The 13,767-nt window shown below is 47.1% G+C and overlaps 1 protein-coding gene across 1 annotated transcript in view; it reads left to right on the forward strand.

The window, feature by feature from the left end:
* ARL3 (ADP ribosylation factor like GTPase 3) overlaps positions 1–10,918 on the forward strand; it is a 22,271-nt gene extending 11,353 nt beyond the window's left edge. Inside the window, exon 6 of the mRNA XM_031061344.1 lies at positions 6,879–10,918. Coding sequence (XP_030917204.1) covers positions 6,879–6,926 — 48 coding nt within the window. The 3' untranslated portion in view covers positions 6,927–10,918. The remainder of the gene's footprint in view (positions 1–6,878) is intronic.
* Positions 10,919–13,767: the final 2,849 nt, after the last annotated feature.

The raw sequence follows: 13,767 nt of genomic DNA on the forward strand, positions 1-13,767 counted from the left end.
GAAATAAAAATAAGTGCTTCTTTGCAAGTGACATAATTAAATTCTGGATCTCATTGGCACAGGATGCTGGGGAGACCAAAGGTATCAGAAAAAAAAACGGTATCAGAAAAATACTTAAATGAATTTCTGAAGAAGGGATGTGCAGGCGATCACTGACCAGTAAGATCTGGAGGCAGCTTTTGACTGAGGAACAGCTTGGGCCATGAAATGGGAGCAAAGAACAGAGTAAGGCAGATCCTGTTCCTATATGGTCTTTCCCCAGCATCTGGAAAGGGGATGCTGGCCTGGACGAACCATTGGTCTGACCCAGTGCAGCAGTTCTGATTTTAAATTCTCAACCTGATTTTTAGACCTGAATATAGTAGATGGTGTTCTCTACAGTGCCTGTAGTTAGCGAAACTACAAATTCAGCTATGTTGTAGCCAGTGTTGTAAAGGGCTTCAGCTCTAATCTCTGCTCTGAAGTTTCCAGTCCAAAGAAACCTGACCAGGAAAACGAGGCTGCAGTTGACAGGGTTTCAGGCAAACATAGATCACCTTCCTACCCCCTTCAGGCCCTTCTGTAGGAAGTCCAAGGGAGCTCTCCAGCTGCAAAGGGGCAGTAAAGAGACTGATTAAATTCAGAGATGTGTGTTGGATGTGGAAGAAGTAAATTATACGAAGTGTCACTTTCTGTTCTTGAGCTTTGAAATGTGCTTCTGTCTCAGGCAGCTTTGTGGACTCTCTGGAGTGGGCTGCACACTTCTCCACTGACAGCACCTTCTTACTGTGCCTCCTCCCTGAAGCACAGCACATCCCTAATCATCCAGTAGTGCAAAATACTCAGCCCAATACCCTCTGCCAGGGAAATGAAATCTGCTTCTGCATTCATTTCCAGAAAATAAAAGACCAGAACTAAATAAAAGTATTTTCAGGCCTGTGTATTTTGTTCATCCTGCTTACCTAGACAAATTAGTTTAGATACAGGCCAGATAACATCCCACTTTGTTGTAATCAGTTTCACTGCCCTAAATACTGCAGCTTATTCCATAAATGATTATTGCAGAAAAGTCAGGAAAGTCGCAAACTCTCTAGAGCTTATAGAATAAGAGCCCCTACATTTCTCTTCAGCCATAACTTCAGGCCTGTCAAATCAGACAGCAAGAATGTCAGGCACTCCTTTTCCTTGCAAATGGAACAAAATGTTTGGGGAGATGGCTTTTAAACTAAACCCAGATCAGCCTAGGAAAAAATAGTGTCTTCAGTCTTGGGAAGTTAAGGAGAGGTCAAACTTTAGGAGAATCAAAGAACTTGTTTAAAGAGTGAGATTAGGAAAGATGTTTTTGAGGATTGTGGTACACCAGGGCCACAGGTACCAGAGGCTCAGAACAGGAGCTCTCCCATGTGTGGTTAAATCTCAGGTCACCGCTTTAAGGACTTTGTTGAGAAATGACAATGAGTGGCAGCAAAATAAATGGATTTGTGGAAGCATCAGGTGTTCAGAATGAAAGTCAAGGAACGAGCACACCAACCATTGCAGGTGATGGAATGCATTAGCTGGAGTAGAATTGGAGACATTACTGACAGATCTTGCAAGGAAGAGTGGTGGCATATCTTGTACTGAGCACATGCAGGAACAGAGTTCATATGGGAAGATGTTTGTGATAGCTTGAAAGAAGAGCAATGAGCAAAGATAAATAATGCTGATACTTGAAGGAGAAATAGTTTGAAGGTCATTTAATTAGTTTAGCAGCTAGCACCATCGTGTATAGAACTGGGTAGTTAAGACTGGGGATTTCAAGGTTAATGAGATTAGATTATGGTTAATAGAATGATATAAATTTAGAGAATTTAACTATTATTTGAAATGGGTTATTTAATAAAACTGTTAATTAAGGGGGGAATCCATATAGTCATCTTCTCTTTTAAAATTAACCATTAGGGACTCTGGAAAAGGGCCCTAGCAGTGTCCTGAGCAGGCTCAGAAGAGAGGTGACTGGGTTAACTGGAAACTCCATGTAGTGTCTCTGGATGCCAGCTGGCAGCCCCTGTTATGCCAGCTGAAGACTTCATTACCTCCTGACTGGAACTGTGGGCAGCATTTGTCTTGTTAATCAGACTTCATGGTGCCATCAAGGCTTTTTCAAGCAAAATATCTGCCAGAGTCTGATCTTATCCTCACCCCCAGTTAAAAAGCAGGAAAGCCTTTTTTCTTTGCCACAGCCATCTGGGCTCTTCTTCTGGAACGGGGTACTGACCAGCCTACACTGAGACCTCAGCAAGCGAGGGAGGTGATTACTGATGGCAGCAGAGGAGCATAAGAGAACTATTGCCTCACAGTGACTCTCTGGTGCCACATAGGCTCTCTTGGGGTATTTGTGACCAGATCTCGAATTGTAGCCCTTGGTGTAAAAAAGCTGTGTACATTCCACCCTGGCCAGCCAGGGTTGGTGTGAAAGCAAACAGGTGCCCTCTGCTTTGCTGCCTCCTCTCTTGGTGAGGTGTTATTTAGGGGCCAGGGTGTGATATTAAATATGACTCTAGGCTTGGGACTGATGTGTACTCTGCAGCTTGTTTCTTGTCTGAAGCAAGATTCTCCAATCAAGGCAGCAGGAGTTCAGCCTGCCCCGAGGAACTGTCCTTGAGAATGATGATGCAGCGTATTGTGTCCAGAGTCTCCCAAACATAATGACCCTCTGGAGACCATTAAAAGCCAGTGAAACTGAGAGTAGCCACTAAACTTTTCCAATTTATGCCAGAGCCCGTCTGGCCCAAAGGACTGTGGGAAAGGCTGAGCCTCTGTCTCTTCCCTGGCTGTTTCAACCTAGTTGAGAATGAAGCCCAAGACCTAAGTTATGTCTGTGCTGCAATTCAACACTTTCATAAGGGCAAGATTCAGAGCAGGACCATCCCTGGTGGATACCACATACCAATGAGGTATCTGCAGAGCTTAGGTTTAGTCTTAGCCAGGAAAGGCTGGATGGGATCTCCCACATCTTAACAAGGTTCTGGAGCTATTTGTAAATATGATTTAAAACCAGTTTTGATGACTGCAGCTCTCCTGGAGCAGACAGAGCCTGTGCATGTTGAGGAAAAGCAACCATGTTTCCAGATTACAAGGCAGTGTCTTCTGATTTTTAAGTAGGGTAAGGAGGGAGTCTACAGCAATACAAGGTCTCAGAGGACAAGAAAATAAGCTTTCACCCAGGCAAAACCCAATGGATAATGTACTGGCAGGAGCCTGTAAGAGCCAGCCTGTATGATCACTAGAGGTGCAAGGAAATGACAGATAATGAAGGCACAGTCCTGGCTGTGCAGAGGGAGAAGAAAGTGACAGTTAAAATAACGCATACCAAAAATGCTAGAGATTGAGAATTTTGCACTTGCCTGACCTAATTTGTTATGGCAGACAGAGGATTACATGAAAGGATTAAGCTTTTCTGTCCTTAAGGTCACATTAGGGGTCACAAGTTTGTGGCCTTGCCTGATCCCGGGTTTGCAGGGGAGCAGAAATCGCAAGGCTTTTTATGGGGTGGAAAGGACTTGTTCGTTGTGTTTGAAGTCAGATTACTTCACTCCCATTGCCACAAACCTGATAATGCAGAGAATAAGCAAGCAGTGGGCTAATCTTAAGCAGGACTTTTTATTTCTCCCAGGGAAGGCTCTACCAGTACTTTCCCAAAGGGCCTTGGAGTACAACTCCCTTGGCACAATAGCGGATGGGACTGCAGCAAGGCAGGGTTGTGTGAGCAGCATTTCTCTGCAATGAGTGTTATCCTCTTCCCTGGGGTTCTCTGCTTTGGTAAAGTTTACTAGCTGCTTGTTAAGGAGCTAAGAGAGGCAAAGCTGAAAGACCTGAAATCTTTCCCTGGCTAAGCTTTCCCAGGGTTGACTTGAGGCTGGAATACTAATGTTGTATCCGCCTCAGTCCTCAGAGTACCTGCCAATGTTTCTGTGTCTCAACAAAGCAGCACAAGGACATCTATCAAGATCTAAATGTTACTGTAGGGATTATACTTTCTTCACAGAACCATCTTTTAAACATGCAGATATAGGGACAGAGTGTGCAGGGACAAAGCATGACAACAGTTGACTCCTTGAGGACTTGACTCTTTCAACCACTGTTTCCTCCTTCCCGTGTGCCTTTCCCAGAGCAGCTCTTTGTATTTGTAGCAGCTTCCCTGGATTTCTTTATCTTACCAATGCTCTGTCCTGCTTCACACCATAGGTAGAAAAACTGCAAATGTAGCTTTTAGGTTTTTTTGCTTTCCATTGCATTTGGTATTCTCCAAAGCATCTGGGAACACTGCAGAACAACACCCCCCCATCAAAAAAAAAGTTGCACCAGAAGCTGCAGAGGTAGCTGAGGAAGGCATCTTGCATACACCTTTCTGATACAGCTGAACATGTTAATTTTCCCTTTATCACTGTCAGGCAGGGGGATATTTACAATTAAATGTGATTTTTCCTGTCAATTAACTCATGCCAGAAGAGAGTTTTTTAAATCTATTTCTGCTTTAAAAGTTTGGTGACCTACTTACGTGTTTCAAGCGTGTTTGGAGTTCACCTTTCCTCTTGCATTTTGCTATGTCATTCTCTTGCCCTCGTTAAATGCTTCATGCAGCCAGGCTCCCAGCCATGGTAAATCCCATCATAAACTCTGCTTTATGACCCTAGCTGTGCTGGTGCTGCAATGGTCTGCCTTTCTCCTTGCCCAGCTCCCCAATGGCAGCAGGCAGTGTTTTAATCACTGTGAATTCAGGTTGTGGTCAGATTAGGTAGAAGATAGGATGCGTGTTTGTTGTTTTGCAGTGATGTATTGTTTCTGGGATTACTGTGCTGAATAGCAGAGGGTGTCAGCTGATATTTATTACTTTAAGCTGTCTCAGCTGTTCTGGTTCAGCAAATAAACCTACATTCAAAATGAATGAGGAGCTCTGCTTGCCTTGTATGCCATGATGTGTGCAAATGTGATTATTGCTTCCAAGGCAGGGGAAGCTGAAATCATTGTGGGAGCATTTTTAGTTATTTATTTATTTTTACTCTTTGCAGGCAATCATGCAGATTTCTAAAGCACACAATCAAGTCAAAGGCTTGACGCCTCTCCTTCCAGCCCCATTGTTAAGCCCTGGCATTCCTCATGCTGGGAATCACTCGCTCCCTCTCTCTCTAAAGTGATAAGCTTTAAACCATGCTATTGATTGCTTAAGGCATTACATGTTTTACACCTAGGTTATCAGTGTTATTGAAAGGGGAAGACACAAAGCTACCGGGCCTTAAAATGAATCTACCTCTCATCTTTTCCCATTTGCTCAGAGGATTTCAGACAATTTGTTTTACACTGATCTCTGCTGGGGAGATAAATAAATGAAACTGGAGACACCAACCCTCCCCAAGGTTCGAGTTAGAAGTGTTATTAGTGTAGGGCCTCATGTGCACCCCAGCACAAACTGGGCTCACTTATTCTTTATTTAACACAGCAACAAGGGCTGATTTCAAAAGTTGCTGCTCCCCTTCAGATAAGAAGTGTCACATAGCACAGTTATCAAGGTGAATTGGTATTTTCAAGTGAGAACTTCTCTGCTTCTGATTAAGCCCTGAGGACTCCCTCTCTTCTCTCTTAACTCTTTAGCTCCCCTCTGACATGGCCACCACCATTGTGGCTGAGGGACAACATAGAGGCACAGCAGTGAGTGTCAGCTCACCCAAAGGGCCTGCTGTACTCTGCCTTGGGCTGCCTGTCCTTGGAGAAGCTGAGGTCCTTGGCAGCCTTTTGGCAGCCTGGGAACAAGGGAATAAGAAGTCAACAACACTGCTACAATGGGGCTACCAGTGATGTTTGCCAAAAAGCTCTGACCTTTCTTAGGGTCTAACTAAGGTTGTTGTGGTAATGATACAAAAATGACCACTGAACATAATACAGTGAAATCCCTCCAGTCTGAACTCTGAGGTGATATTTGCCTGACTTCCAAACACAAAGATGTGCTGCTCCTCTCTCATCCCCAAAACCCTGCCTTTTGCCTTCAGCCTCCCTATCTGCAGAGATACCTCGTAGACAGGACAGAGGTAGCGGATTTGATGGGACACAAATATGAGGAGACTGTGCATCTTGCACTCCATTGTGGATGTCTCCTAATGGATAAGTGACAGGAGCAGATGAAGCTTTGGCTTTCAATAGCATATCCCATTCTGGGATCTCAGCAATAAACTCACAAATCGGGTATTCACAGCACAAGTGTTGCCATCCTGCTTGCACTGGCCAGAGAAGTCACCCACACATTTTTACAGAGATACCTTAAGGAGTATATCAGCCTCTTAAAACATGACCACATAGCTTCTCACTAAACCCCTGTGGGATCCCTGAGGGCCCATTTTCTGTGGAGGCCCTGAGGAACAGGGAGCAGGGTCCAGGTTTGGTTATTGCAGTGACTTTCATGGATCTGGATTTCAAGGCTTGCAGATGAACAGAGAATTAGATCTGTTTTCTTAGCAGGGTGCTGACTGTATAACAAACAGTCTCCTAAAATCCAGTCTCAAAGATAAGATTACTTGCCCAAGATTACACAAATCATCTGTAGCCAAACCTGGAACAGGGCCTTCATCTGCCACTGACATACCTTGACTGCAAAGTGATCCTTCCTCATAGGACCTACACATAGTGATGTGATGAGATGATGATACTTTTTTATGGTCAGATGAAAGATTTAATAACCTCTGTGTGACAACATCTACCAAGCAAGGAAGCACTTATTTTTTTAACCCACAGTGGTTTTGGGGACAGAAGGGCAGGCAGGGGGTCAGTGAGGAGGCAGAACATGATGCCTGCAGAATGGTGGTGGGGTGGGCTTGGGGGATTCCCCCTCCTGTCGCTTGACTAACGTTACCTTTCTCTGTCTGAAGGACGGCATGAACTGGGTGTGCAAAAATGTCAGTACTAAGAAGAAGTAAAGCGTTCTGAGCTGCATGGAAATGGAGGAGCGGTGGGAGCAGAATTCTAGCCTGAAAACACTAATTTGCTGCTTTCTGACCAAATGTTTTTCCATCTGTGCACAGCTACAGCTGTTAAAAGAAAAAAAAAGAGAGAAAAAAGGGAGCAACGTTGGTTTAAACCTACTGCTGGATTTGGAACTTGACCTGCTCTTTAGTACAATTTTTTTTTTATCCCAATAAAGGAATTACATATTTCCTCCCTATGCATAAGTAGTATTAAATGTCTGATTAGCAAGCAAGTTTGTAAGCAGAAGCAAGACTGATTCAGTGTGGAGCAGAGGGAGTGGTGAGTTACTGTAGTGGCTTCGATGCATAGGAGCTGCCCTAATAGGCGCGGTTGCTGAGGACACACTCGGCATCAGTCACAGCTTCCCCTCAGTGACAGATAAAATGCAGTTGTGTTACCAATTGTGGGTAGTTTCTTAAAATAAAGCTGCTAAGGAGTCATTTGTGTAACAAGGGTAGAAGACTTCCACATATTCCTATAGCCATAAAAGAGGAGTTTGATGATAACGAGGCACTGTTGCATTGCGACACCGCTGTAGAAGGGAGAGAAGGGTTATATGTGTATAATTGAAGCTCTTTGCAGTTGGAATAATGCAGGATGAGTGTGCCTAGGGCTTTTCTCGCAGCTGAAGGAGAATTTAGCCCAGCATTTCACCTTGAGCCAGCAAAAATGTTGTTCCTCCGTTCAATAAGTTCCATATGTGAGATTAGTCTTGATGTTGAACAATCCCTGTTGATTTTCCCTTGATGTTAAGGCAACTCTGCAGGAAAATGCAATTAAGTCCATGATTACTTTCTAGAATGAGATATCAGGTCCCAGGTTTCCTTCTTTGAAATGTGCGAAATGTATTCTCCTACCCCACCAGCTCAGCATGCCTTGCCTGGCTCTTCCAGGGACTTGGGGGACTGCCCCAAGGCAGGCTGGCTGTCCAATGCCTGAGGTCCCCCAGCCTGGTGCTGGCTGTGGATTGCCCAGGTGGAGGGTGAGGATCCTGGTGAACAGCAGGTGGGAAGTGCTCTGTAAAACGAGCATTCATTCTTCCCCGGGCCGGCTTCCCTTTGAAAGGACACAGTTGCTGAAATGGGAAAGAGAATGTGATTTCCACCTCCTCCTCCCCAATTCAAATCTAGGCCCAGACTGACAGGGGAGCAGGAGCAATTAGCACGCCAAAGTAGCCATGTCCTGCATGAAGCGAGCTTGGTGACTCCTGGGCCAGTTTCTAATGCACAGATGGTAGAATAATCCCACTGCCCTGCTTGCCAGCTTTGTTTGCTGCCTGCCTGCAAAAGGCCAGAGAATGACTGGGGACTGCATTACCCCTTCCGCCTCCTGGAGACGGACGGTGGCGCAGGATGGGAAAGCTGCATGTACTAAAGCATGTGGCTTTACCACGCGTCAGCGAGTTGACTCATGGACCCAGGCAGACGGCTGACACCCCTGGAGCTCCCAGCTCTTTTTTCCTCCCTTCCCCTGGACATCTCCACCTCACGGCACAAACATCTGCACTGTACGTGAAGCAGCCCCTGGCTGTCTGTGTGTTACAGCCTGGCATATTAAAATCATCTGGGGCTCATTCCAGGTCCCCCCATACATCAGGATGTACAGTAGCAGTTCAGGGATGATCCGTGTGTAGTTCAGCTGTCTTTGCTGTGGCTGGGGGCACAGGGACAGCTGGGACAGCAACTGCTTTAGCAATCCAACTTTAATCTGCCTGTGTCCGTGAGTCAGCACCCTCTGAGTGCATCTGTCTCCAGCAGGGAGGCAGGACACGCATGCCAGAGTAGCAGAGCCTTGCTTTAAAAACCAGAAGACTGGGGAGTGGAGTGGGGGGGAAGAGCAGGCTCAAGTGAGCTGTTAAGCAATCGCTAATGACAAAGTGACACAGCTCTGGTTTTGTATGGATTGAGTAAGGAGTCATAAGATGAGATGTTCATTTAAATGCATCTTGCTCAGTAAGTCCCCAGCTGCGCAGGCTTATCGGGAACGCTGCAGATTTGAGTATGGCATGTTCCTGGGTCAGTCTAAGGAGGAGAAATTCATCCCAGCATCATCTTTTCCTTGCAAATAACGCATTTGCTTGATGCAAGCAATGTAAAGAATTACAACCCTTTCCTGTGGGCAGGCTTGTGCTAGGTGAGTGGCAGAGCTTTGTGACAGATAGTCCCCAAGCTTTGGATTTGCCCACATTGCTTACCAGATGCAGAGGGAAATGCACGGGTATCTCTCCTCTGGCCCAGGCAGGGCAGGGCAGAGCACCCTTTGGAGCTCCGGCATTGATCTTTCACACTTGCAGGGGACTTGAGTTGGTGCTTTCCTGCTCCCTACTCTTTTAGCAGTGGCAGACTTAGTCTGTGACGCCCCACCAGTGCCACAGTTGGCTTCCTGGGGCTGAAAAGAATCCAGGAGGGTAATGTGGTTTTTTAAAGTATCATGTTTGTTAAACTTGGAAATGTGTGTAAAATAAATATGTAGTAATTTTCCTGTCACTTTAGTTGGGAAGGAAAAATTGCCTTATTGAACTCAGGATCCAGAGACATTTGCTGGCTCATTCATTATGTTTACTTGTAGCCACACGTATTGGTTGCTTGCATCTGTACCTGCCAGAGTGTCACCTGTAACCCAGTAGTTAATTTGGTTTTCCCATGCCAGGTGGTAAGAGAGGAAGACCGTGATAGAGTGAGCTGTGCTGGGAGGATGGAGGTGGGGGGTTAAATGACCATGTCTTAAGTATATCATCCTACAGTGATGGCTGTAAATGTTCATTGTATTGTAAACGTTTCTCTGTGCAACCTGGTGAAAATGTATGAGAATTTGAGGTTCTGTTTGCTTGCTGCTCCTTATCTGAATGTATTTATATCTGCTATGGCCTCTGCAGGGCTCTCTGCCCTGGGCAGCACCTGGCTGAAAACCACCTGGACAACTGTCTGGGGCCAGCCAGAAACGCCTGCCAGCGATCAATGCAGCCGCTGCCCCTCTGCCAGCCCCTCAGCCCCGCCCTGGTTTGTGGCACACGCAGGGCTCCGTCCTTCCAGCGCTGTCAGCTTCGCCCTCCATTAAACTGAGGCTGGGGGAACCAAGCAGCTCATTGCTATGGGTGGAGCTCTGCCACACGTCGCACCAATTCCTGGATTTTTAAGCCAGGAGGGATCGTTGTGTTCCTGTTTCCTGACCTCCCGCGTAACACAGCCCGTGAAACCCCACCCCGCCGTGGTGACTCACGGCTGAGCCGGAGCCCCTGTGGTACTGAGAAACCCAGCCATGATTTAAAGGCTCCGAGTGACAGGCAGATCTCAGGATGTTTGTCACAGGGGTTAATTCCCTTCCCGTGCTTCACTTTCACATCATTAAATCTGGTTCTACCTTTGCGATAGATGAAAGAAGCCTCTCCTGCTCCTGCCCCCTTCGTTCGCTGGAGGGGAGAGGTGCCGGAGAAGTGAAATTCTCCAAGGGCTTGTCAGAAACCTGAGTCCAAGCCCCTGCTCTGATGTGAGTGGGGTGTGGGGACTCATGTCCTCCCCCAGCTGTGGCCGTGTCCTCCACTGCAGCTTCACTGGAGAATGTCTCTCCTGCCCTTGGAGAACGCTTGCCAAAGCCTCTTGCAACTTTCTCCCATTTTTCCCACTACCTATGATGTTTCTTGCAGATAAATGACTTCTCTCTCTGTCAAAACTATAACTGGTTACCAGACTCTTTTTATAAAGTGTACTGGGATGAGACCAGCCCACTCCAACATGCTCACTCTTCTCCAAAAGCAAAAGATGGTGGCTGTTGCATTCCCTGGGCCAGCCAGGTCCACGCAAGCTCTTTCTTTTATGTTCCCTTTTTGTATTTCACCAAAAAGGGATATTTGCAATATCTGGTCATGTTGTTACTCAGTGTATAATTTAGATGTCTTTGTCAAAAAAAAAAAAAGGAAATAAATTAAAATTTAGTAGAAAGACAACTGGTGTTTGGGGGTGATCCTTTTTTCTTCAGCAGGTTCATCTTCTGACAGGATTGTCTCTTCCCAAGGAGCTTCCAGTCAGGTTGCAAGGCTGCTCTTCCATTGCTCCTGTCACTCCACCAGAAATGGTTGCTGGTACTAGAAGTGATCAAAACTGTTGAAGAAGCCTTTTTCCTTTGGATTTTCAGTATTCCAGAACTTATCAGAGAAGTCAGCCAGAGAGAAAGGGAAACTCTGGGAGGATCTTCTTTTTTCAAAAATCATGTTGTAGGTTAAAAAAAGCATGTCATGAAACACATTCTCTAGTGACCTGGCAGGAAAAGGGAAGGGGAAAAAGAAAAGCAGCAAACTATTTGGGTTTGGTTTAGTGAAATGAGGTTGGGAGGGGGTTAGGAGGGAGGGAAGCAAATCTGTTGCTTTCCAGCTAATCTGACTCATTACTGTTCCTGCAACACCCAGATGGGCCAGAAAGCAAGAAACTCTTAGAACTCTTTAAAGCATCAGGTCCCTCCCTGCACAGTCACAGTCAGGATGCCTGGAAGGCTGTCAGAGCCACTGGAAAAAAAACATTATAAATGGTCACACTTCTTTTCTCTCTTTTTTTTTTTTTTAAGGCACGCTTTATACTCAGTCCTGGTATTTTTTCAGCAAAGTAGGAAATACTTTTTCATCTTGTTTGCCTAATGGATTGGATGTGAAAAATATTTCTCTGGCAAGTGAACACCCTGAGAGTTGTTTGACTTGTCACAATGTTATGTATCAGCCCCTGCGGCCCCCGGCCCCCGAATGGGCTGCGCTTCCCCTCTCCTGCTGCTGTTTGGGGTGGGATGTGGTAATTTATGGGGAGGCTGCATGTGACCTTGCGTGCGTCTGCTGGAGCGAGCCGCGGGTCCCTTCCCCGCACAAGCCCTGCTTTACATCCAACATGATGAATTTAGTGCTCCCGAAAGGACAAGGAACCGAGCGGATTGGGTGTGGGGAGGAGAAAAAAAAGAAAATAATAATCTGCAGCCTGCAGGAGAAAAAAACACTGAGATTTTTGTTCCTCTTTGACCAGTATTTCCCTGTTTATGGCCTCGCACCCCCGGCCGCCTGCCTTTATCAGAGCGGAGAAGTGGTCTGTGGCCGCAGAGCCGGATATTTCAGCCTCCGTGTTCTCGCCGCGTTGGCATTCCCCAGCCCGGCCGTGCTCTGCTGGGACACGTTGGAGCGGGGCAGCTGGACTGATGGCCACAGCCGTGCTCCAGCCCACCCACCCGGGCACCCACCCAGGCGCTGGTTGAAGCTTTTTTCATTTTATTTTGTTTTGTTTAAGTGGAAACAAGCTCTCACTGCAGCCTCGTGATTGGCTTCTGCCGAAATGGCAGCTTCGGGCTCAGTTGGCTGAATTTGGGCTTGTTGGATTTTTTATTGCAATCTGTTCACTTATTTCCCTTCCCAGCACTGATTGGAAGCAAAACTTCTAAAGCTGTGGTCAGGCTGTGCCCGTGCTGGGGGATGCTGTGAAAGGCTTGCTGGAAACAGCACGGGGTGGGGGGTGCCTCCTCTGCGCTTCCTATGTAGCTCTCTAACCAAGATGAGTATTTGTATCATTTTTAATGGGAAAAGGAAAAAAAAATCACATTCAGAAGAGGAAGGGTTGGAAGGATTCTCTCTGTTTGCAACGTTCCATGACCGCCTGCCTCTGAGCTGCAGCCCTCTGGGCGGCACAGTCGGCCAGCCAAACGCAGCCCCGGGTAAATAACCCTTGGAGGAAGGGGAACTGGTGGGTGGGTTAGGCCCCAAGTCTGAGCTGCAGAAACGCCCTGCAAGTAAATCACCTGGATGAGAGATATTTTTAAATAGAAGTTGTCCTTGCTGCTTGGCTTTGCAACATTTGTGCTACCAATGGGAGCCACAGCCTGCATGCTTTAATGCTTCTCTGTCTGGCAGGAGCTTGGGGTGCTGAAGGGGACACTGTTGGGGACAGTGGGTTTCCCCCTGCCAAGAGCATCACTGTGGGCTGGGACACTGCACTGTCCCCAGCCTGTGACAGCTGGGTCCCAACTGACAAGACAAAGCCCAGCGTCTTGGGGTGGCTGAGCCAGCTGTCCTGCCCTGGCTCCATCACCCTCCCTGATGTCAGACAGGAGGATTTATATGTATTTTGGGTTCATTTTTATAGCTGGCACCTGTGAGGCCAAAGCCAGGAAGGGATAAGCAAAGGGGCCTTGCTGTGAGGGGCTGTGTCGGTGGCAGGGGCACGGAGAGCTGCTCTGGGGTATGGGGAGCTGGGCATGGCAGCCTCTCTGCACCTGGGGACAGTGCTTGGGTCTGGGGCTGGGCAGAGAGCTGGGCCTGGCTGGCAGCTGCTTTTGGAGCTGGGGCAGGAGCTGCAGCTCTCACAGCCCGGGGGGGTTGGGAGGGGCCCTGAATTGGGTGCATTCAGCGTGGCACAGCTGGTGTGGGCTGCGGGGCAGGGGGGCTGCAGTTGCTCCTGACACTTTTGCCTCTGAATGTGATGATAAACTCCCTTTCCCGATTAGCGCTGATCCCTCTGCCTCCAAAACAGTTGGCCCTAATGAACATACGGCCCAACAGCTGTAAGCGGTTATACATATGCATGGATATATATATTTATCCCCCCCCAGCCCATCCATATATACTGGAGATCACAGCTGTTGCTATTCTTCCTTGCAATGCAGATCAGACGCTCTCTCTCTTTGGAGTCTTACTTGACCTATTTTGCAGGCGCAAGATTTTTTGTGATGATGATTTCCCCAGTTGGTGCTTTTGATTCTGCCTGAAACATCTTGATTGAAGGCAAACAATGGCAGCTCCGGCAGCCGGCAGCGCCCCGCACCCACGCG

The sequence above is a fragment of the Geospiza fortis genome, unplaced genomic scaffold, assembly GCF_000277835.1.
Source record: "Geospiza fortis unplaced genomic scaffold, GeoFor_1.0 scaffold130, whole genome shotgun sequence".
NCBI classification, from domain to species: domain Eukaryota; kingdom Metazoa; phylum Chordata; class Aves; order Passeriformes; family Thraupidae; genus Geospiza; species Geospiza fortis.